General features: G+C 41.7%; 1 protein-coding gene and 1 long non-coding RNA gene across 3 annotated transcripts in view; one reads left to right on the plus strand and one right to left on the minus strand.

Annotated features, from left to right (window-relative positions):
• The window catches only part of LOC115102110 (uncharacterized), a 42,143-nt gene extending 40,006 nt beyond the window's left edge, over positions 1–2,137 (minus strand). The window contains exon 1 of the long non-coding RNA XR_003859405.2: positions 1,976–2,137. This is a non-coding gene — a long non-coding RNA (uncharacterized LOC115102110). The remainder of the gene's footprint in view (positions 1–1,975) is intronic.
• Positions 1,195–21,417, plus strand: LOC115102108 (cadherin-like protein 26). 2 transcript variants are annotated; one of them, XM_029621696.2, is made up of 19 exons: positions 1,195–1,282; positions 5,037–5,108; positions 5,209–5,301; positions 5,510–5,671; positions 5,846–5,993; positions 6,258–6,430; positions 7,084–7,212; positions 7,358–7,543; positions 7,909–8,186; positions 8,311–8,456; positions 8,621–8,848; positions 9,340–9,561; positions 9,913–10,043; positions 12,273–12,356; positions 15,234–15,302; positions 17,277–17,384; positions 17,587–17,619; positions 17,759–17,830; positions 19,799–21,417. In XM_029621696.2, the coding sequence occupies exons 1-19, from the start codon at positions 1,253–1,255 to the stop codon at positions 20,003–20,005; spliced, it is 2,571 nt and encodes an 856-aa protein (XP_029477556.1). In that variant the 5' UTR covers positions 1,195–1,252; the 3' UTR covers positions 20,006–21,417. The 2 variants fall into 2 exon arrangements, with proteins under 2 accessions (XP_029477556.1, XP_029477557.1); XM_029621697.2 differs by lacking the exons at positions 17,277–17,384; positions 17,587–17,619; positions 17,759–17,830; positions 19,799–21,417 and adding an exon at positions 12,527–12,598 and having other exon boundaries at positions 15,234–15,277.
• The last annotated feature ends 1,593 nt before the right edge of the window (positions 21,418–23,010 follow it).

Below are 23,010 nucleotides of genomic sequence, written 5' to 3' on the forward strand. Positions count from 1 at the left end.
CATTCTTCTGTGCCAGGACAACCCACAATTGAGCTCAGCTCAACGCTGATTGGCTAATTATTTTATTTTGAAAAATGATCAAGGGAGGCCAAATGCTTGCTAGCATCAATCAATCAAATGCTATGGCGGCAACATGTCATACTCTTTTGTTCCAGATAGCATCAGATACATGGACTACACATACTAAGACAGAGGGGCACTGTTTCCCACACTCGGATGATTTCTCCTGTGAGATTCAGCCACTTGCTAATTGACAGCAAATTATGAAAACACAGAGAGACAAAAGATAAATTATTTTAGAATTTTTATACATTTTATTGGTCAACAATGTCTAGAAATGCACACGTTTTGTGCTCTTGTAGGAGGTAATCACTCCTCCATTGCTGACTACACATTATCTGTAACGGGGCTAATAAATCACTTACAAGCAAAGGATATGAACAAATGTACAAATGTGTTCACGTCCTTACATGTATCTCTCTCTTTGATCTCAAAACATGCTCATCTAATCACAACCGCTGAAGGGCACAGATCCATACAGTATATTGCACTGGTCTATTTGCATATAGGCGTACTGCAGCTCTGACTGGTTATGGCGCACAGGAAGAGTATGGGCCTGTCAATGCAATAGAATCCTACTCTCCACTGCATTCTGCCTACAACAAAAGCATAGTTCGTTTTGTTTCAGTATGTGGCATTGAAAGTGGCTAATATTGCGTTGATTCGATCACAATTCCCACAGTAAAGGGAAACGTTGATAGTGTTAACTAACAGGGAAATCTCTAGTGGAGTGAAGTTCACTCTGGTTCTTCTCTGCCTGGGCAGTCCCGGGGACCACGCAGTCCTGTGCAGCAAACAGCTTAGAGAGAACAGTGGGTAGAACCCTCTGTGGAAAGTGTTTTACATGGAACCAAAAGGGGTTGTTCAAAGGGTTCTCCAAAGGGGACAGCCGAAGAACCCTTTTAGGTTCTAAATAGCACCTTTTTTTTCAGAACATGATAAAAGTTCAGAATTTTCTAAAATCTTCTTGTTTTCCTACCTTGTTAGGACATTCTGGTGATTTGTTAGCACATTAGGGTCCTGATAATGTACACACACGCACACACACGCACACAGGATCAAACACGCCTGTTCTGCCTGGAGGGATAGTGGGCCGTCCCTCACATACTGCCTGTACCAAGTGTCTCAAGCTCCTCTACCACAGGTGAGTTGTTGACACTCACCCAGAGGATATCAAGCGGAACGGTCCAAAATGGGGAAGTTGTCCTTGCTTCAGCTGATAGTGAGTACAAAACCAGCTTCTACCGAATTCATTGTGCTAAAGTAGATTAGCATTGACAAAATAGGCACATTTGTCTAAACCAGGGGTTGGAACTCAAATTATTTTCCAATCGTTTCGTTCTGAACAGAACCCTAATTTTTTGTGTTCAGTTTCACTGTTCCGACCAGCAAAATAAAGTTCTGAAACGTTTCGACCCAAAATAAGTCACGGTTAATATTGTTCCTCTCTGTTCCTTTTTAAATCTCAATTTGAAAACTTTTTTTTTTACATTTAGCTTGACATTAAATCGCTTCACCAATGGATAGAGTAGCTTGCTGTGGAGCGGGCAAGCTATGTACATGCATTGGACATAGAAGTGTAGTGTAGGGTGCGACATGCCACGTCTTTTGAGGATGAAGAGAGCTCTGGACATGAAGCACTGGGCATCTTGTTGCTATGACATGCATTATCTGAATTAGACCCACAGAATTATACCTACGGAGGATCGGCTTCTATGAAGGAACTTTGAATGTCTTTGGGTTAACTAATGTTGGACCAGAGCTAGCTCTTGATCATGAATCTCAGATCCATAACATTACACATAATGTCACCTAGAGTTTCCCAGAGCTAGATCAGAGCTAGCTAACAAGCTAGCTAGCTAACAAGATTGTATGTGTGGAGCAACACCAGAATTAAAATAAAAACACTTCTTACCTTTTTGTAGTTGATAAATACAACTATAATATTGTTAACTGGCATTGAAAAAGTGTATCCATTGTTCTCTAATTAAAATCTCTCCCTAATTTCTGAATCACGCCTGTAACGTCAGTAGCTACAGTACCCTATGCATGCTTCAGAGGGAGGGGCAGGTGGGGTTCACACACACACACACACACACTGGCAAAGATTTTCAGCAGGCAGACACATTTCTGAGTGACAGTGAGGGTTTTGCATAGGCGCTTTGTGTTTTTAGTGGGATTGGAAAAAAATGTATAAAACAACATTATAACCTGTTCCCATGCTTTAAAATAACAGTACGCCACTCTGCAATGCTTTGAGTGTTTTCTCTCTGAATGTTGAAAGGTTTTTAGTATATCTAGCCTACCTCATAAACAATGGCACAAAATACCTACCAGGGGTTTTAACCCTCCAGACAGTCCTGGGCAATTCCAGTCCTCGGGGCTTGATTGGTGTCACACTTTTCTCCATCCCTAGCAAACACACCTGACTTAAACTAATTGCATTTTTAACTGAAGATCATGATTAGTTGATTATTGGAGTCAGGTGTGTTAGCTGGGGCTTTTCATTGTATTTAACGAGGCAAGTCAGTTAAGAACAAATTCTTATTTACAATGACGGCCTAGGAAGAGTAGGTTAACTGCCTTGTTCAGGGGCGGAACAACAGATTTTTCCTTTGTCAGCTCAGGGATTCAATCTAGCAACCTTTTGGTTTCTGGCCCAAAACTAACCACTAGGCTACCTGGTGCCGTTGATGTTCAGTTAGGCTACATATAGGCATATGCCCATTACACTTTGGACAAATGGGAGATTTCATTGCCATCTGATTGACATTGTCTTGAAAACTTCTTTGGGATCGGTGTCCCTTCCACGGGACGGTTGAGCTGACGTAAGTTAATGCGATTAGCATGAGGGTATAAGAAACAAGAACATTTCCCAGGACATAGACATATCTGATATTGGCAGAAAGCTTAAATTATTGTTAATCTAACTGCACTGTCCAATTTACAGTAGTTATTACAGTGAAAGAATGGCATGCTACTGTTTGAGGAGAGTGCACAGTTTTGAACATGAAAAGTTATTAATAAACAAATTAGGCAAATTTGGGCAGTTTTGATACAAAATTTTGAACAGAAATGCAATGGTTCATTGGCTCATTCTGAAACTTTGCACATACACTGCTGCCATCTAGTGGCCAAAATCTAAATTACACCTGGGCTGGAATAATACATTATGGCTATTCTCTTGCGTTTTAAAGATGATGGTACAAAAAAATACATACAAAAATGTTTTTTTCCCTCCTACATTCCTTTCACATTTCCACAAACTTCAAAGTGTTTCCTTTCAAGTGGTACCAAGAATATGCATATCCTTGCTAAAGAGCCTGAGCTACAGGCAGTTAGATTTGGGTCTGTCATTTTTGGCGAAAATTGAAAAAAGGGGCGGATCGTTAAGAGGTTTTAAGTGTGAGTGTGCAAGGATGCCTATTATTTTAGGGCAGTAGACTACAAATCAAAACATCAACAACTGATGGGAAGAGACTATTTTCCCTAGTCTTCGAATCTCTGCTTCTGCCTGTTGGAGCATCAGTCAAGTTCATCCAAGTTTAACAAAGCTGATTATGTCCATATTAGCTGTCTAGCTAGCCAAATCACCTCCGAGAAATTAGCTAGCTGTACTGTAGGCTAGCTGAATCTAGCTTGCAAACTGGTATTATCTGGTGAACTTTTTTCAACTAGACTTTCCGTTGAAAATCATGTCAGGCGTAAGTAATTATGCTATCCAATGCTCTGCACACACTCTACTTAACTGTAAATATACCATCTTCCCTTAAACTTTTACCACCATTATTTTGTGAAGCTTGTCTCCTCTCATCTCTCACCTCATTTACAGTGACATGTCCGTTCACCTAACTTCACAGCATCACTTACTGAAATATGCTAAATAACTTTCTTGGAATGTTAATGCAAAACTACTCTCTACTAAAACGACCTGTCTGAGCATGTAGGGAGTTCACTGAGCTTTGAATCAATAATGACTTTGAAAATCTCCCATGATAATTGGGACATCATTGAATGGGTGTTGATAGCTGAGTATGCAGGGCTTATGGAGGATGAATAAACCTGAAGTCTTTATCAGAGGCCATGGTGGTGAGAATGCAAGTGCCCTCATTTCACGTCATACTTTGTAACAGTCTCCAGAATTTAATCGATCACAGATCTATCGAATTGCGATTTCACTCTGAACTTCTTTACTGGACTGAGCCAAAACTGTCAATGTGTAGCGGACAGCCTTCATTGGGGTGTAGCCCCACATTCTCAAACTACTTATTATGTAATATACATGTCAATTGATTGCAGTAAATATAATCCCAAATCAATTGTTATAAACCTTCACCTTGCCTTCAACCGTAAGAGCTTTGCTTAAATCATCATAATACACACCCCATTGCGTTTTAATGCCTGACCCTGAATAAACATATTATTCAGCTTTTTAATTTGTTAATTTGTGGTGCAACTTTTCAATTTGACCATCCCTTAACCAACTACAAGTGTCCATCTCTTAGTTTTCCTTCTAATTAAATGTACATTTGAGTAATTTAGCAGACAGTCTTATTCAGAGCAATTAGGGATAAGTTCCTTGCTTAAGGACACATCAACAGATCTTTCACTTAGTCAGCTCAGGGATTCAAACACACAACCTTTTGGTTACTAGCACAATGCTATTAACCACTAGGCTACCTCATTGGATGATTCATTAGGTATAATCTGTGTTTTTTATTATGTATATACAAATGTCTATGAACAGTGTTCGAGAGAGAGAGAGAGAGAGAGAGAGAGAGAGAGAGAGAGAGAGAGAGAGATCATGTCTCCCAGAGGTCTGTCACCTACAATGACTCACCTGCAGGCTATTAGATCGAACCCAGGGTGGGAATATGACTGGATGAACCACACCTTGATCTTTATGTATTTTTTAATTTTTACTATGCACACATATATTCTCTCTAATTGCATGTTTGCACTGTTTATGTCAACAGGTCTCAATCATGGTTGCATTAGCACTGGCACACGATGCTGGCAACTATACAATGAACAAGCGGGAAAAGCGGGTATGTCATGGGCATTTCCAGAAAAAAAGAGAGAACAATTTGAAATACATTTTTGAGTTTAAAGAAAGAAGTACAATGGCCCTCATTCCCTTTCCTAAAGGAGCTGCTGGTGCGTTCCAAAAGAAGGTGGGTCCTGTCCACCATTGAGCTAGTGGAGGAGGACCCTGGACCTTTTCCCAAGATAGCCACACAGGTAAAAATATCATACACCACCAAACAAGGTACAAAAGCACTGGGCACATAAATAGTATAATAGTCATTCATCAGAAGAACAGTTGCTTCCAACATAACTCTGTAGTAAGTCATACTGTAAACCCTGGACCCATTTTGGGCTTCTCCTAAACCAGGGATACAGTATTCATAGCACTGCAAACTGCTCATCAACAAGGCTGTCTTTCCAGATGTTCAACGATAGAACACCAATGCTCATAAACAACTACCAGTTCCGTATAAGTGGAACCGGAGTGACCGAGGAACCGATGGGCGTGTTCTCCATCGGCGAAACGGACGGAGTGGTTTCTGTACACAAGCCCATCGACAGGGAGACATACCCCTTCTTTCACGTGAGCATCAACACACACAGACAGAAGGACGGACAGACAGACAGACAGACAGACGGACGAACAGACAGATAAAATATAAAACTACAGATAAACTACAGAACAGACAGATAAAACTATCTTAACCAAAAAGAATATCTAAACATAAATTGACAATCATAATATTATTTCCTACAGATTAATTTTGACATCATGGACAAGGAGACTGGTAATCCCGTGGACAGGACTCTGGGGTTCGACGTGGCGATTAAGGACATCAATGACAATGAGCCTTACTTTGAGAACCTTGTCACGAAAGCCAGTGTGAAAGAAAGTTTACCAGAGGGTCAGTACACAGAAAGGCTGTAAATCATATGCCTGCATATAGGCCTTGCACAAAATATACTTAACTAGACTGTTCGCACAAGAACCAATCAGTCATTGCGTTCGGCTGAGAAATCAAGTGGCAAGTGGGTGCTCTTTTTGAGCAGAGAGAACATGTAAAGGGGAACTCATTTCCCCTTCTCTTCTCTCCACTTCTCTCCTCTTCCCCAATATTTCTCCTCATCCTTCATGATCTTCCCCTCCTGCCCTCGTCTCCCCGTCTTAGGCTATCTGCCAGTGCCTCTGATAGTCAAGGACAGGGATGAGGCGAACACAGAGAACTCCGCCATCAGTTTAAGGGTGTTGTCTCAGGAGCCAGCTGAGCCCCAGATCAACTTGAAGCAGGTGGAGGGCACCAAGATGAGCCAGCTCACCTTCACCGGCTGCTTCGACTACGACGTGAGATTCCACTACAACACACATGCACACACAGACAAGCCATTACATGCACAGACACACACCCACTTGACGCACCCACGCACAAACACATACACAAAACATTATGAACTTGACATGGGGAGTCTGACCAGGGGAATCCAGGTGACAGCTATGATCCCTTATTGATGTCACTTGTTAAATCCACTTCAATCAGTGTAGATGAAGTGGAGGAGACTGGTTAAAGAAGGGTGTTTTAGCCTTGAAACAAATGAGACATGAATTGTGTATGTGCCATTCAGAGAGTGAATGGGCAAGACAACATATTTAAGCACCTTTTTGAATGAGGTAAGGTAGTAGGTGCCAGGTGCACCGGTTTGTGTCAAGAACTGCAATGCTGTTGGGTTTTTCATGCTCAACAGTTTCCTGTGTGTATCAAGAATGGTCCACCACCCAAAGGACATCCAGCCAACTTGACACAACTGTGGGAAGCATTGGAGTCAACGTGGGCCAGCATCCCTGTGGAACACTTTCAACACCTTTTAGAGTCCATGCCCCGAAGAATTGAGGCTGTTCTGAGGGCAAAAAGGGGGTGTAACTCAATATTACAAAGGTGTTCTTAATCTGTATTTTAAAATGGTGGGATCAATATTTAATTTATTTTGTTCTTCATGTAGAAAGTAAAGATGTATAAAGTGACTGTTGAAGCTAAGGATCATGGGAAACCAGCCCTGTCCTCAACTGCAGTGGTCAACCTCCACATAATAGACTCCAACACTCACCAGCCAGTGTTCAAAAACAAGACTGTAAGTTCCAAGTTGGTTGACTGGTTGATTGACTGATTCAATGATTTGTTGGTTGATTGATCAATTGATCAACTGATTGATTGAGTGAACATGTCTTAAGTAATTTGTGAAACACAAATATTTACTTTACCTTCTTTCTGTGCAGTACAATACTCAGGTTATGGAGATGGAGTCCAATAGGGAGATACTCCGAGTGGCTGTGACTGACGCAGACACCCCCAACACTCCCGCATGGCGGGCTGTTTACTCCATTGTGAAGGGGAACGAGGAAGGGAACTATAAGATTGAGACCGACCCCAAGACCAACGAGGGTATACTGACTGTCATCAAGGTGAGTCTGTTTGACCTTATGACCTTATACAAGGTTCTGAGCATCAACGTCACTTACAGATATGCCATTTTAATTTGATCACTCTGTTGTTGCAGATCATTTTCCTGCACAACAGTAAATGCAAACTTCTAGTGTATTCAAAATTTAAAAAGGCTTCAAAAGTTTGTAATTTCCACCTTAAAATGTCAGACTTGATTTGCCCTGATGAAAAATGTATATACCCCTACATAAATGACCATTAATTGTTGCTGCAGGATTACTTTCCTGCTGTGGGAAACTGGTCAAATTAAGATTAGTATTAGTATTAGTTCCAAGTAGTTTTTTCAATTTTTGTTCTGTATTGACTTATTGACTACATTTTCCAGGGGAAGGATTTTGAGAAGACGACGGTGACCAATGTGGAGATCGCCGTGGAGAACGAGGAGCCTCTGTTTGTGTGTGGCTCAGGAGGGCCCAACTCCCCTAAAACCCTGACCGCGCCCCCCCAGAGAGTGAACGTGGCGGTGAAGGTGATTGACGTGAACGACCCCCCGGAGTTTGACAAAAAGGTGGTAGACGTGTACGTGAAGGAGGAGGAGGTGACAGGGAAGGTGCTGTACACGCCCAAGGTCACTGACGTTGACTCAGATGTGGGACAAATCAGGTAGGTGGCAACATGTGATGACTCAGATTCACCTGGGTTGTGAAATTGATTACCACAACTTATTTTGTACGTACAGTATGCATTCAAAGTAAGCATCCATCTGTCCCATCCATGTCCTGACCAGGTATGAGTTAGTTAAGGACCCAGCAGGCTGGGTCACCATAGATAACAAGACAGGAGCGGTTACCACAGTGAAGAAGATGGACCGGGAGTCACCTCACGTCAACAAAGACAACATATACACTATCCTAATCCATGCCATAGATGACGGTTAGTGCGTGAGGTGTGCGTTTGTCTGTGTCTGTGTGTGAGTGTTTGTGTGTGTGCCTGCGTGTGCTTCTGTGTGCGTGTGAACATGCATGTAGCTGTGTGTGTACGTACAGTATATGCTATTGAGCATAATAAAGTATTTAAAGAATATCTTCCTCTCTCAGGCAAACCTCCTGCCACAGCTACAGGCACCATTCTGGTTCACCTGGGGGATATCAATGATAACATACCCTCTTTGGTGGAGAAGGAGCTGGTCATGTGTGGTAATAAAGTGATTGTGCCAGTAGAAGACAAGGACAAACCTCCCTTTGGATGCCCATGTTCCTTCTCCCTGGGAGTGGACAATGGAGACAAAACACTGAAGAGCCACTGGAAACTGGACCCTGCCAATGGTCAGCAGAATCACACACACCCATAAACACACGCACGCACGCGCACACACACGCGCACACGCACACACACACGCACACGCACACGCACGCACATACATACATACATACATACATACATACATACATACATACATACATATACGCACGCACGCACGCACGCACGCACGCACGCACGCACGCACGCACGCACGCACGCACGCACGCACGGACACACCCACACCCACACACCAAAGCACTGCTTTTATCCATCTACTATCTCCATACAACCTGCTAACCTAGAAAATACCACTACTCAGACGCCAGGTCCTTACGGCCAATATATCACAGGTAAGGGCTGTATCCAGGCACTCTGGGTTGAGTCATGCGTAAGAACAGCCCTTAGCCGTGGTATTTTGGCCATGTACCACACCCCCTCAGGACTTATTGCTTAATTAACCTCCTACCTTCTTTTCCTCTCCGTTCACCACTCTCCCTCGCCCCCCGGTGGTCAGGTATGGAGGCGGGTCTGGTCAGTCTGAAGACCCTGCCGTACGGTAACTACACGGTGCCTCTGGTGATCCTCGACCAGCAAAGCCAGGAGGCACATGACATTGTCCAGGTGATAGTGTGTGACTGTGGGAAAGGAGACAAGTGTAGAGCCTCTCTCCCCCGGAGCTCTAGCCTGGGCCCTGCCGCTATAGGACTGCTGCTGGCTGGACTGCTGCTCCTCTTACGTGAGTTAGAAGGGAATAGGAATGGAGTACTGTATATAGGGATAAGGAATAGTTATAGAGTAGGAGGATAATCAGTAAGTCAGTTACTCAGACACTCGTAGAACTTAGTGCTTGTGGCCTGAAATTCAGAGTGGAAAAAATAGAGACACCAATTCAGTCTAAACTAAATCACATCTATCAAATTGAGAACAAACTTTTGATGCATTATTGTAATTAAAACATAGATAGCAGTGATACAGCATGCTATGAAAAGTTATAAAAACATGACTCAACATCCATTCATTTTTGTATGGTAAAATGCTATGAGATATGACTGTTAGTGGTGACTGTGGTTGTATGTCCCTCTCCCAGTGCTACTGCTTTTCCTCCTGCTGTGTCAGTGTGGCGGTAAGACGTTCACACACCTCCCCCTCAACCTGCAAGAAGAGGGCAACCAGACTCTCATCAAATACAACGAGGAGGCAGGGGGCAGTGCATGCAAGGTGTGTGTGGATATGTTCACGTGCATGCGTGCATGTATATCTACAGTATTTGTGCCGAATGTATACATTAAGTTATGTGTCTGGGTGTTCAGCACAAAGACAGGAGTGTACAATACAATCACTTACTGAGCTGTCATGTGTAGGGTTGCAAAGGGAGGGGATATTAATGGAAACTTTCTAAGTTCACCAGTAAACTACCAGAATTTGTGTGTCTTTCACAGATGTTATGTTATCTATCACAAGACATCTCGCGGCCTTCTTGGGTACTTCAGAATATCACAGGTGTCTGTAACTATCTCTGGCACTCTGTGTGGCCTTATCACATGTAAAATATGTAATAATTAAACAAGATTATTTTAAAATTAAAAATAGAATGACAAAGCTGTAAAACATCATCCTAAATATAAACCATCAACTTAGTGAATACCATTGGTGAATTCCAGTGAATACCATTGGTGTTTAATATGAGGGTTTCAGCATGAAATAACCTTTATATATATTTTACACACTTGTAGTTATTTTACTATGTCAGTATGTAGTTATTTTACTACGTCAGTATGTAGTTACTTTACTATGTCAGTATGTAGTTACTTTACCATGTCAGTATGTAGTTATTTTACTATGTCAGTATGTAGTTATTTTACCATGTCAGTATGTAGTTATTTTATTATGCCAGTATGTAGTTATTTTACTATGCCAGTATGTAGTTACTTTACTATGTCAGTATGTAGTTACTTTACTATGTCAGTATGTAGTTACTTTACTATGTCAGTATGTAGTTATTTTACTATGTCAGTATGTAGTTATTTTACTATGTCAGTATGTAGTTACTTTACTATGTCAGTATGTAGTTATTTTACTATGTCAGTATGTAGTTACTTTACTATGTCAGTATGTAGTTACTTTACTATGTCAGTATGTAGTTATTTTACTATGTCAGTATGTAGTTATTTTACTATGTCAGTATGTAGTTATTTTATTATGCCAGTATGTAGTTACTTTATTATGTCAGTATGTAGTTATTTTATTATGTCAGTATGTAGTTATTTTACTATGTCAGTATGTAGTTATTTTATTATGTCAATATGTATTTGTTGTCAATGTTTTGGCGTCAAACTGGTGGCAGTTGTGAAAAAGTCAATAGTTGAAGAGTTTCAGAGGTAATTGAAAATAATGCCATGTTAGTTAGATGCTTTATTCATGAATTGGGCTATTTTCTTTTGAACCATATGGTCTATCTACTAGATACTCATGGATGATATTGACACAGATATATAAAATATATATACATTTTAGTTATTCAAGTATATTTGACCAAAGTTACAATAGGTTGCCATAGATGTTCTGTAAATAATCAAAATTACTGAAGATTCCGGTAACTTTGGGAAATCACCAGTAGCTTTGAAACCCTAGTCATGTTATTGTTGTCATTGAGTCTGGGTTAGACATGTTTTTACTGTTGGCAAGACAGGTATTCTTCCTCTGGTATGTGAACAGTTTGTAGTCTGACATGATGTTTCATCTTGTAATAACTTTCAATGTTCATTTTCTCTACTCATCTATTTTCTTCTTCCTTTCCTCTTCTCGTCTCTTTCCTCTCCTCATCTCTTACTCTTACTCTTTCCTCTCCTCATCTCTTTGCTCTTTCCTCTCCTCATCTCTTTCCTCTTTCCTCTCCTCATCTCTTTCCTCTCCTGATCTATTTTCTCTCCTCATCTCTTTCCTCTCATCTCTTTTCTCTTTCCTCTTTCCGCTCCTCATCTATTTTCTCTCCTCATCTCTTTTCTCTTTCCTCTTCTCATCTCTTTTCTCTCCTCATCTCTTTCCTCTCCTCATCTCTTTCCTCTCCTCACTTCTTTCCTCTTCCCTCCTTCCTCTCCTCATCTCTTTCCTCTTCTCTCCTCATCTCTTCTCTTTCCTCACCTCTTTTCTCTCCTCATCTCTTTCCTCTTTCCTCTCTTTTCTATCCGCATCTATTTCCTCTTTTCTCTCATCTCTATCCTATCCTCATCTCTTTCTCTTTCCTCTCCTCATATCTTTCCTCATCTCTTTCCTCTTCTCGTCTCTTTCCTCTCCTCATCTCTTTTCTCTTTCCTCTCCTCTGCAATCATAAACTCTTGTTCTTTTCTTATCCTCTCTACTTACCTGTCCTGTCTCCTCTCTTCCGCTCTTATACCCATATCCTCCTTTTTTTTCTTCTCTCCCTCTCCTCCTGTGCCTACCTTTTAGGGTGAGCCCATGTTGATCCTGACCCCTACCACTCCTAACAGGGAGGTGATAGATGGAATGAAGCAGGCCACCCCAGGCATACCGGTAAACTGGCCACTATTCTTACTTTCTTCTTGTCTTCTTTTTCATTCTTTCTGTAACTCATATTTTTCCGTGTCACAACCCTTATTTAAAAAGACAAAAAACAGTCTATGGTCAACACAGGGTCTGAGATTTTTCAAAGTTGTATCTGTGGGTGTATTCTGCACGGTTAGGTGGAGTTGTGTGAGAGTCTGTGAGGTGTCATATGATGGAGGGGAAAGGAATTCATATCACGACAGTTACAGGTAATTAGTGGTTTCTGTGTAGGGTGTGTGCTTCCCTCTAAAACATACTGTATGTATGGTAATCACTGAATGAAGCAGGTTCGGTCACTATTAGCATCATTTAGTTTCTGTAGTACCAATGAGAGAGTTAAAGAGATCACATCCATGATTTTGGTGTGACTCATGAGAACATGTGCCACATGCAGAGTGAGTAAGCCTACAACACTGACCACATTCTCCAAACCACATTTACTGTATATGGTAAGGCTGACTGTGCAGGGAAGATGACTCATCTGCTCAAAGAATGTGTTAGAGCGCCCAGAACAGGTGGCAGTTCCACTTTAAAATGTGCTTTTAGAAACCTAAACATTTGCTTACAAGTCTTGGAGGAGACTTGCATTTTGTAAAGGGTGAATATTAATTATAGAATACAGTACAGATGTGACTACTAAAGAGCTAAGTATAGGCCACATCTAAGTAGTGTGTACCAGAGATGTATAGAGTGTACGGATATTATGGAGCGAATTAGTATGCACTAAGACATTGAGTGTATTGGATTGTGTAGGACACAGCGTGCATGGTGAAGTAGACCCGGTGGACCACATCAGTGAGAGTCAGCGCCCTTCTAAATCTTCTGAATAACATACACTACATGTCCAAAGTACGTGGACACCTACTCGTTGAACATCTCATTCCAAAATCATGGGCATTAATATGGATTTGGTCCCGCCATTGCTGCTATAACGGCCTTCACTCTTCTGGGAATGCTTTCCACTAGATGTTGGAACATTGCTGCGGGGACTTGCTTTCATTCAGCCACAAGAGCATTTGTGCGGTCGAGCACTGATGTTGTCCGACTAAGCCTGGCTCACAGTCGGTGTTCCAATTCATCCCAAAAGTGCTCAATGGAGTTGAGGTTAGGGCTCTGTGCAGGCCAGTCAAGTTCTTCCATACCGATCTTGACAAATCATTTCAGTATGGACCTCACTTTGTGCACGGGGGAATTGTCATGTTGAAACAGGAAATGGCCTTCACCAAACTGTTGCCACAAAGTTGGAAGCACAGAATCATCTAGAATGTAATTGTATGCTGTAGCGTTAAGATTTCCCTTCACTGGAACTAAGGGGCCTAGCCCGAACCATCAAAAACAGCCCCAGACCATTATTCCTCCTCCACCAAACTTTACAGTTGGCACTATGCATGGGCAGGTAGCGTTCTCCTGATATCCGCCAAACCCAAATTCATCCACCGGACTGCCAGAAAGTGAAACGTGATTCATCACTCCAGAGAACACATTTCCACTGCGACAGACTCCAATGGCAGCAAGCTTTACACCACTTCAGCCGACGCTTGGCATTGCGCATGGTGATCTTAGGCTTGTGTGGGCGGCTGCTCGGCCATGGACACCTATTTCATGAAGCTCCCGATGAACAGTTATTGAGCTGACGTTGCTTCCAGAGGCAGATTGGAACTCGGTAGTGAGTGTTGCAACCAAGGACAGACATCTTTTACGTGCTACGCTCTTCAGCACTCGGCAGTCCCGTTCTGTGAGCTTGTGTGGTCTATCACTTCGCGGCTGAGCCGTTGTTGCTCCTACACTTCAGAATAACAGCACTTACATTTGACCGGGGGCAGCTCTAACAGGGCAGAAATTTGACACACCGACTTGTTGGAAAGGTGGCATCCTATGACGGTGCCATGTTGAAGGTCACTGAGCTCTTCAGTAAGGCCATTCTACTGCCAATGTTTATTTGTGGAGATTGCATGGCTGTGTGCTCGATTTTGTACACCTGTCAGCAACAGGTGTGACTGAAATATCTGAATCCACTAATTTGAAGTGGTGTCCACATATCTTTTGTATATATAATGTAACATTAAAATATAGTTTCCTAAAATTGAGGGATTTACTAGCAATATGTATCATATGCTTGCCCATGGAGAATGAGTTGGAGCCAAGTCTCCTATCTGTAAGATAGTGCTACTGTTTGAACAGAACTACCTATTATATACCTGTCCCTACCTTTCTATCTGCTACAGAAGTAGGATTCTAATTTGAGCCAGTTTGCTACAGCAGGAAAATAATTTTGCAGCAACAGGAAATGTGATTTATTATGTGGATTATAATTAATGGACAGTTTTGTAGGGGTTGATAGATTTTCGTAAGGGAAAATCTAGTCTGAAATTTCAAAGTGGAAATTACAAACTTCCGAAGCCTTTTAAAACCTCAAATAAACTATAAGTGAAAAGTTCTCCTGCAACAGGGGGATCAAATGAAGATCCTACATCTGTACTACACCACTTAATTTGCCACCATTAGAGAAATTCTACTCCACATACCTGTATATCATATTATGTGGCTCAGTTGGTACAGTAGAGCATGGCGCTTGCAATGCCAGGGTTGTGGGTTTGATTCCCACGGGGGACCAGCAATGGAGAAAAAAAATAATGAAATGTATGAACTCATTAACTGTAAATCGCTCTGGATAAGAGTGTCTGCTAAGTGACTAAAATGTAAATATTATTATATTCTTAATTCTGTCAACAGCAACAACAAGACTAGTTACTATATCTTCTACCATCTTACTACAACACTTTGATCACAGTCTGAATAACTGTTGTTTATGCTGTGTTTAATTCTTGCTCTATGATTTGACAGTTTACTCAGAAGACTAATGAGATGACCCAAGAGACCAATGAGATGTACAGAACCCCAGGGAGGACCATTGTGAGTGACATCCTTACTGACAATGACAAGTTTCAAGCATTGAAGTTCCAGCCTTAGGTCCACACAATGCAAACATTAATGCATTGTTTAAAAAGTTTTTTTTAAAGTATATGTTTTTAAATACCTTGAAATACTTTTCCCTTTTGGATGCATCTCATCTCTAGTCGATGGAAGTCTCACATCACATCAAACCACTTGGGCAGTGTGAAATACTTGCAGTTCATGCCTGCCCATGTTCACTGGCTACAGCTCAATCTAAACTGTGGGAAACATTGTTTCAGGGAGGATATTAGCCTGTTTTATTTAGCTTGACCCTGTTGGTCAGTAGCACTGATACGCATTGCATTTGACCTCTGTCAACTATTTGTGAGAGACATTTCAAAGAGTGAAGATCTTAAATGCCCTTCCTACCTGTCTCAGTGGTATACTTTTCGTAGTTCTACACTGAGTGGTACTACATCACAGTGTACATAACAGAATTGAACTCTTCATAATCCTCAGTTATGCTTTCATTTTGCACTTTGTGCATTTTCCCTTTTACTATGTCATTATCTAACATGCTCATACCATGTTAGATACTTAACGCAACAAAATAGTGGTGACAACAGTGGTACACAATTCAGTCAGCTGATAGAGTAGGGCATCAGTCTACATTAAAATGTATATAACCTTTCAAGTTTTGATGTCACATGCCTTTCTTGCGAACTATAAACAATGCAGTAATCAATATCGATGTAATACTAAAAAAAAAGAAAAAGTAGAACAAAAACACACAAGAAATAAAAATAAGAAGAACATGAGAAAGTAAGTAAGCATACGAGATACAGGGTCAGCTCCAGTACCATATTTACAATGTGCAGGGATACTGGATCACTAGAAGTAGATATGTACTGTATAGGGGTAAGGTGACTAGGTATCAGGATATATGATAAACAGAGTAGCAGCAGAGTAAATTATGATTGGATATGAGTGGGTGAGTGTAGCGTCAGTATAAATGTATGTGTGTGTGAGCAAACTATGGAGTGAGTGTTTACGTGTGTTGGAGTGTCAGTGTGTGTGACAAGGGTTAACTCAGATAGTGCGTGTAGCCATTTAGTTAGCTACTTTGTTAGCTATTTAGCAGTCTTATGGCTTGGGAATAGAAGATGTTCAGGAGCCTGTTGGTGTCAGACTTGATGCACCGGTACCACTTGCTGTGCGAAAGTAGAGAGAAAAGTCTATGGCTTGGGTGGCTTGAGTCTTCAACGATTATCCAGGCCTTCCTTTCACACCGCCTAATAGAGGTTCTGGATGGCGGGGAGCTCGGCCCCAATGACCTACTGGGCTGTTCATGCCACCCTCTATAGCGCCATGTGATCGAGGGCGGTGTTATTGCCATACCAGGCAGTCATGCAGCCAGTCAAGGTGTTCTCAATGGTACAGCTGTAGAACTTTTTGAGGATTTGAGGGCCCTTGCCAAACCTTATCAACCTCCTGAGGTGGAAGAGGAACTGTCAACATTTTAAGTCCTGAGTGATTTAGACACCCGCTCTACTGCAGCCCTGTTGAAGTGGATGGGGGTGTGCCCCCCGTTTCCTGTTGTCCACGATCAACTCCTTGGTCTTACTGACGCTGAGGGATAGACTGTTGTGCCAGGTCACTGACCTCTTCCCTGTAGGCTGTCTCATCAATGCCGAAGATCAGGCCTACCTACATCGTGTCGTCAGCAAACTTGATGATGGTGTTGGAATCATGCATAGCCACCAGTCGTTGATGAACAGGGAGTTAGGTAATTAACTGCTGATCTGATGTTCAAATGTTCTTGTCGGTTGTAAGAAATGATAGAGGATACATTTAATGAAAATAAAGTAAAAATGAATGACAAGAGAATCACAAAATAGTGAAGTTGGGTCAGAGCTTGCCAAACAGCGGCCATCCAGTACAGTCCCAGCAGCAGCGTCTGTGTCTCAGAACTCAACCTCCATCTCTCCCCAGGTCACCCAGGTGTCCTCGTCAGGAGAGGGAGGGTTCTCAGGAGGGGGAACATTCCAGAGAATGGGCGAGGCCAACGGAACTCTGAGAAGCCAGGTTGGGCGGGGCATGGTGAGTGACATCTCCAGGCAGCCACTAGAGGGAAACATAACCCTCCTTTTATGAATTCTTTACCATAGTGCTGTATGATTTGACAGGTGTATAGATACAGGTTATTACAGATTAACTACAGGTTATCAAGGTTTTATACAGTGAAGTGTGTGCATTAATGCAGTTGATCCTTATAATATGAATGTGTATTTTCTAATTGCAGTACCAGACTACAAGCAGGAACAATACCATGAGGGTAAGTGTTGCCGTGCACTATCAGGATGTGGTCGACTTGACACCACACCATTGACACATACATACACACGACATACACTGTTGTTCCTCCATCAATCATCCATGTTTGTTTTTTTGTGTTTTCTCCACTCTCTCCTCAGAGTAACTCTTCGAGGTATTCCCGGTCCTTCGGCTTGCTGTCAAACCAGCACATTTCAGAGCACATAGACCGGGTAAGAGACCAAAAAAGTGTTAAACAAATTAAAAATGTATTTAATATTTGAAATTTTTAAAAGTAGCCAACCTTTGTCTTTATGACAGCTTTGCACACTCTTGGCATTCTCTCAACCAGCTTCATGAGGTAGTCAGTCTTGAAGAAATTCCCACATATGCTGAGCACTTGTTGGCTGCTTTTCCTTCACTCTGCGGTCCAACTCATCCTAAACCATCTCAATTGGGTTGAGATCGGGTGATTGTGGAGGCCAGGTCATCTGATGCAGCACTCCGTCACTCTCCTTTTTGGTCAAATAGCCCTTACACAGCCTGGAGGTGTGTTTTGGGCCATTGTCCTGTTGAAAACAAATTATAGTCCCACTAAGTGCAAACCAGATGGGATTGTGCATTGCTGCATAATGCTGTTGCGGTCATGCTGGTTAAATGTGCCTTGAATTCTTAATAAATCACAGACAGTGTCACCAGCAAAGCACCACCACAACATCACACCTCCTCCTCCATGCTTCACGGTGGGAACCACACATGCGGACATCCTCCGTTCACCTACTCCGCGTCTCACAAAGACACGGCGGTTGGAACCAAAAATCTCAAATTTGGACTCATCAGACCAAAGGACAGATTTCCACCAGTCTAATGTCCATTTCTCGTGTTTCTTGGCCTAAGCATGTCTCTTCTTCTTATTGGTGTCCTTTAGTAGTGGTTTCTTTGCAGCAATTCAACCATGAAGGCCTGATTCACGCAGTCTCCTCCGAACAGTTGATGTTGAGATGTGTCTGTTACTTGAACTCCGTGAAGCATTTATTTGGGCTTAAATCTGAGTTGCAGTTAATTGCCGATTTCTGAGGCTGGTAACTTATCCTATGCAGCAGAGGCAACTCTAGGTCTGCCTTTCCTGAGGTGGTCCTCATGAGAGCCAGTTTCATAGGGCTTGATGGTTTTTGGAACTGCATTTGATGAAACTTTCCTGACCTTCATGTCTTAAAGTAATGATGGACTGTTGTTTATCTTTGCTTATTTGAGCTGTTCTTGCCATAATATGGACTTGGTATTTTAACAAATAGGGTGATCTTCAGTTTTTATTTATTTATTTAATTAGGCAAGTCAGTTAAGAACACGTTTTTATTTACAGTGATGGCCCACCCCGGCCAAACCCTAACGTTGGGTCAATTGTGCTCTGCCCTATGGGCCTCCCAATCACAGCTGGTTGTGATACAGCCTGGAATCGAACCAGAGGTCTAAGGCACTGAGATGCAGTGCCTTAGACCGTTGCGCTACACTGGAGCCCACTGTATACCACCCCTACCTTGTCACAACACAACTGATTGGCTCAGATGCATTACGAAGGAAAGAAATTCCCCAAATGAACTTTTAACAAGGCACACCTCTTAATTGAAATGCATTCCAGGTGACTACCTCATGAAACTGGTTGAGAGAATTCCAAGAGTTTGCAAAGCTGTCATCAAGGCAAAGGGTGGCTTCTTTGAAGAATCTCAAATATAAAATATATTTTGCCTTGGTTAACACCTTTTTGGTTACTACATGATTCCATATGTGTTATGTCATGGTTTTGATGTCTTCACTATTATTCTACAATGTAGAAAATAGTAAAAATAAAGAAAAACCCTTGAATGAGTAGGTGTGTCCAAACGTTTGACTGGTACTGTATGTGACATGCAGAAAATGTCATGGTGACATGTGGAAAAGGTTACATAGAGAACAGAGAGAGACATGTAGGTAAAGATGTGTGTGATGCACCATGTGGTCGTGAAAACAAGAACAAATGGTGGTAATATTTGTCTTATCATTAAAACAAATTCTGTAATGTAAGAAGTATCTCTCTATTGGATCTATTACATATAAATAGCCTACTTGTTTAGTTACTAGTATTGAGAGTTTTATAAGATTTTGAGGAATCTAATTCAAATATGATTTAACTTTTTTCTAACATTGACACATTGGATCTCCAGAAGCTGCATATTATTGGAGACGAGGTGGACTACCAACCCTATGGGTATGGCTACGAGGGGACAGGCAGCAAGTGCCAGTCACTGGACGAGCTCTCGCTAAACAATCTAGATGACAACCTGGAGTTCCTGGGGGACCTGGGGTCAAAGTTCAACACCTTGGGGGGCATCTGTCGGCAGGACATGCAGGAGAGGAACATCAGGCTGTAGACACGCACACACATGAACACAAACACAAACACACACAACTGGCTGGACTGGGACTGGGACTGGGACTGGAGATGGTTCTAATGTAACTGCTCTACGACACTGATAGGGTGAGAGCCATCAGCTGGAGAAGAGGACACAGTTACACCAAACATCATCCATTGAGATTCTGGATCATGCTTTGCGTCATATACGACAGAGGGGAAAGAAAATACCGACCAAAACCAAGCTGGATTCGCTTTTACCCACACAAGGAGGGACTGAGAGACTGAAGACACAATGAATCACTGCACTGAATAAACCACATCATGCTCGGATGGATTTATCAATTTATGTTTTGACAGGGCCGGGGTGTGTTTGTATGGTGATTGTTTTGCAGTGGTGTAAAGTAAGTACTTGAGCATAAATACTTTATAGTACTTTACTATTTATATTTTTGACAACTTTTATTTTTACTCCAATACATTACTAAAGAAAATAACTCATTACATTTTGTACTTATTACATTTTGAATGCTTGGCAGGACAGGAACATTTTCCAATTCACACAATTGTCAAGAGAACATCCCTGTTCATCGATAGGGCCTTTAATCTGGCAACCTCACTAAACACAAATGCTTTGTTTGTAAATAATGTCTGAGTGTTGGAGTGTCCCCCTGGCTATCCGTACATTTTACTGGGTGACTTTCACCTTTACTTGAGTACTTTTTTATTAAGGTATCTTTACTTTTGCTCAAGTATTACAATTGGGTACTTTTCCACCACTGTTGTTTTGTTGTTTAATGTGTTTTTTTATCATCACGCTTCACAGTACTTTTCAGCAGCAGCTTATCATCTCTTGATCTACGAGCTATGCCAGAATGGGATAACTTCGATGCCAACACTTGAATGGAAACGTCATCATCACCTCTGTGGGAGTTTTACTATCGTGCTAATGATAATTCATAACCTCTCTCTGTTTAGGATAATGATTTACACATGTTGCTTTCAACTAATTTCTTGACCTCAATGGAGTAGAATCCAACAAGATATCTGGTAGTATAGAATTGGGACACAACAGATTCAAGAGTACAATTGATAGCTATTTTGGAATCATCACCTATCTGCAGAAAAGTGACCATGCCTAACCATGGCTAATCTGAGAGCCTGGAACCAGTGTGTGCCCTGCCCTCACCAAACCTTTAAGAGCAATCAAAGCTGTGCTGTTGTGTATCCTAAACATAACGTAAAGGTTCACTGTATAATACTAGACTTGGTTTCCTTCACTTTTGCGCACTGGTCTTTTTTTTTCTTTTTGACTTGCTTCTCTTTTACTCCCTGCTAACGTCCACCATGCCACTTTTGTATCAGTAGTCAATATATCAAAATGTTTTTGTTTATATTTCAAATTTGATTAAAGTATGTGCGTCATGGAAATGTGTCTCCGTATCTCTCAGCCATACCTCACAACAAACACGATTATGATCCTAAACGGTTTTCAAGGTTAGTCACACTAAACATAACATCACTTCAATGACATGGATTCCTTGGAACACCCCCTAGTGTTCTCCGTAAAACTGACACACCCACTGTAACAATTCATGTGAATAGGAGAAGGTCATTTTTTGTGTAGTCCTGGCACTAATTTGCCCACTCTTTTGCAGGATATCTTAAAACGTGTAGTGTATTTGAGGTTTAAAAAGGCTTCGGAAGTTCATCATTTCCACGTTGACATTTCAGACTTGATTTTCTCTTATGAAGAATATATCAACCCCTACAAAAAATGGCCATTAATTATAATCCACATAATAATGCAAATTTGCTGTTGCTGCAGGATTATTTTCCTGCTATAGCAAACTGGCTCAAATTAAGATCTAAATTTGTACCCATATCTAACCCATTCTAATGATCCCTCAGCAAATTGAGTTTGAATCATGCTGATAGTACATGCTCTGACCCTCCCTTCTTGTTGATGCTACAGACAAAGTTGTAGAACAGGTTCTGTAATACTACAGAATAGAGGAGTGGAGAGACCTAGAGTGTGTAGAGGTGCGGTACACGACTTGATTCTGTAAAGTTTGTGCCATATAAAAAACAGTATGCACACAACATCAAGCACTAGATAATATTGTCCTCTATGTTGCAGTAGAGCTGCAACTTTATGTAATACATATCCTAAGCAGAGGATCGATAAGGAGCTAACAGTTTGATTTGTTTATTATACATATGCATTTGCTAGAAAACCAATTTCTATTAGTAACATTATTGCAAGTCCTAATATTTTTTTATACAGTATCCACCTTCTAAAGGAAATGACATTGGGGCTGAATTGTCTTCCCGTCACGGATGGACTGGGACAAGAATTCAGCCCTGGCATTTTATCCTATTAGACCGTCCTAGAGACATTAATGACGCTCAGGTGTGTCCAATTTATCAAATCAAATCATACTTTTGTAATGAAACAGCAGGGAGCAGGTCTCGAACCCTTGACCTTCGAGCCCGAGGTCCGGCGCACTATCGACTGTGCCGCAAAAGCATGCTCGAGCGGCAGGGTCGATTTCCGCGCTTATAAACCCAGGGTCGTTACACTTTATTTGCCACATGCACCGAAGACATGAAGTGTAGACTTTACCGTGAAATGATTACTTACAAGCCCTTAACCAACAGTGCAGTTCAAGAAGAAGAAAATATTTACCAAATAGGCTAAAATAAAAAGCAATAATAAAAAGTAACACAGTAAGGATAACAGTGTGGAGGCTCTATACAGGGGGTACCGGTACCGAGTCAGTGTGGAGGCTATATACAGGGGGTACCGGTACAGAGTCAGTGTGGAGGCTATATACAGGGGGTACCGGTACCGAGTCAGTGTGGAGGCTATATACAGGGGGTACCGGTACAGAGTCAGTGTGGAGGCTATATACAGGGGTACCGGTACAGAGTCAGTGTGGAGGCTATATACAGGGGGTACCGGTACCGAGTCAGTGTGGAGGCTATATACAGGGGGTACCGGTACCGAGTCAGTGTGGAGGC

The sequence above is a fragment of the Oncorhynchus nerka genome, linkage group LG20 (assembly GCF_034236695.1).
Source record: "Oncorhynchus nerka isolate Pitt River linkage group LG20, Oner_Uvic_2.0, whole genome shotgun sequence".
Lineage (NCBI taxonomy): Eukaryota > Metazoa > Chordata > Actinopteri > Salmoniformes > Salmonidae > Oncorhynchus > Oncorhynchus nerka.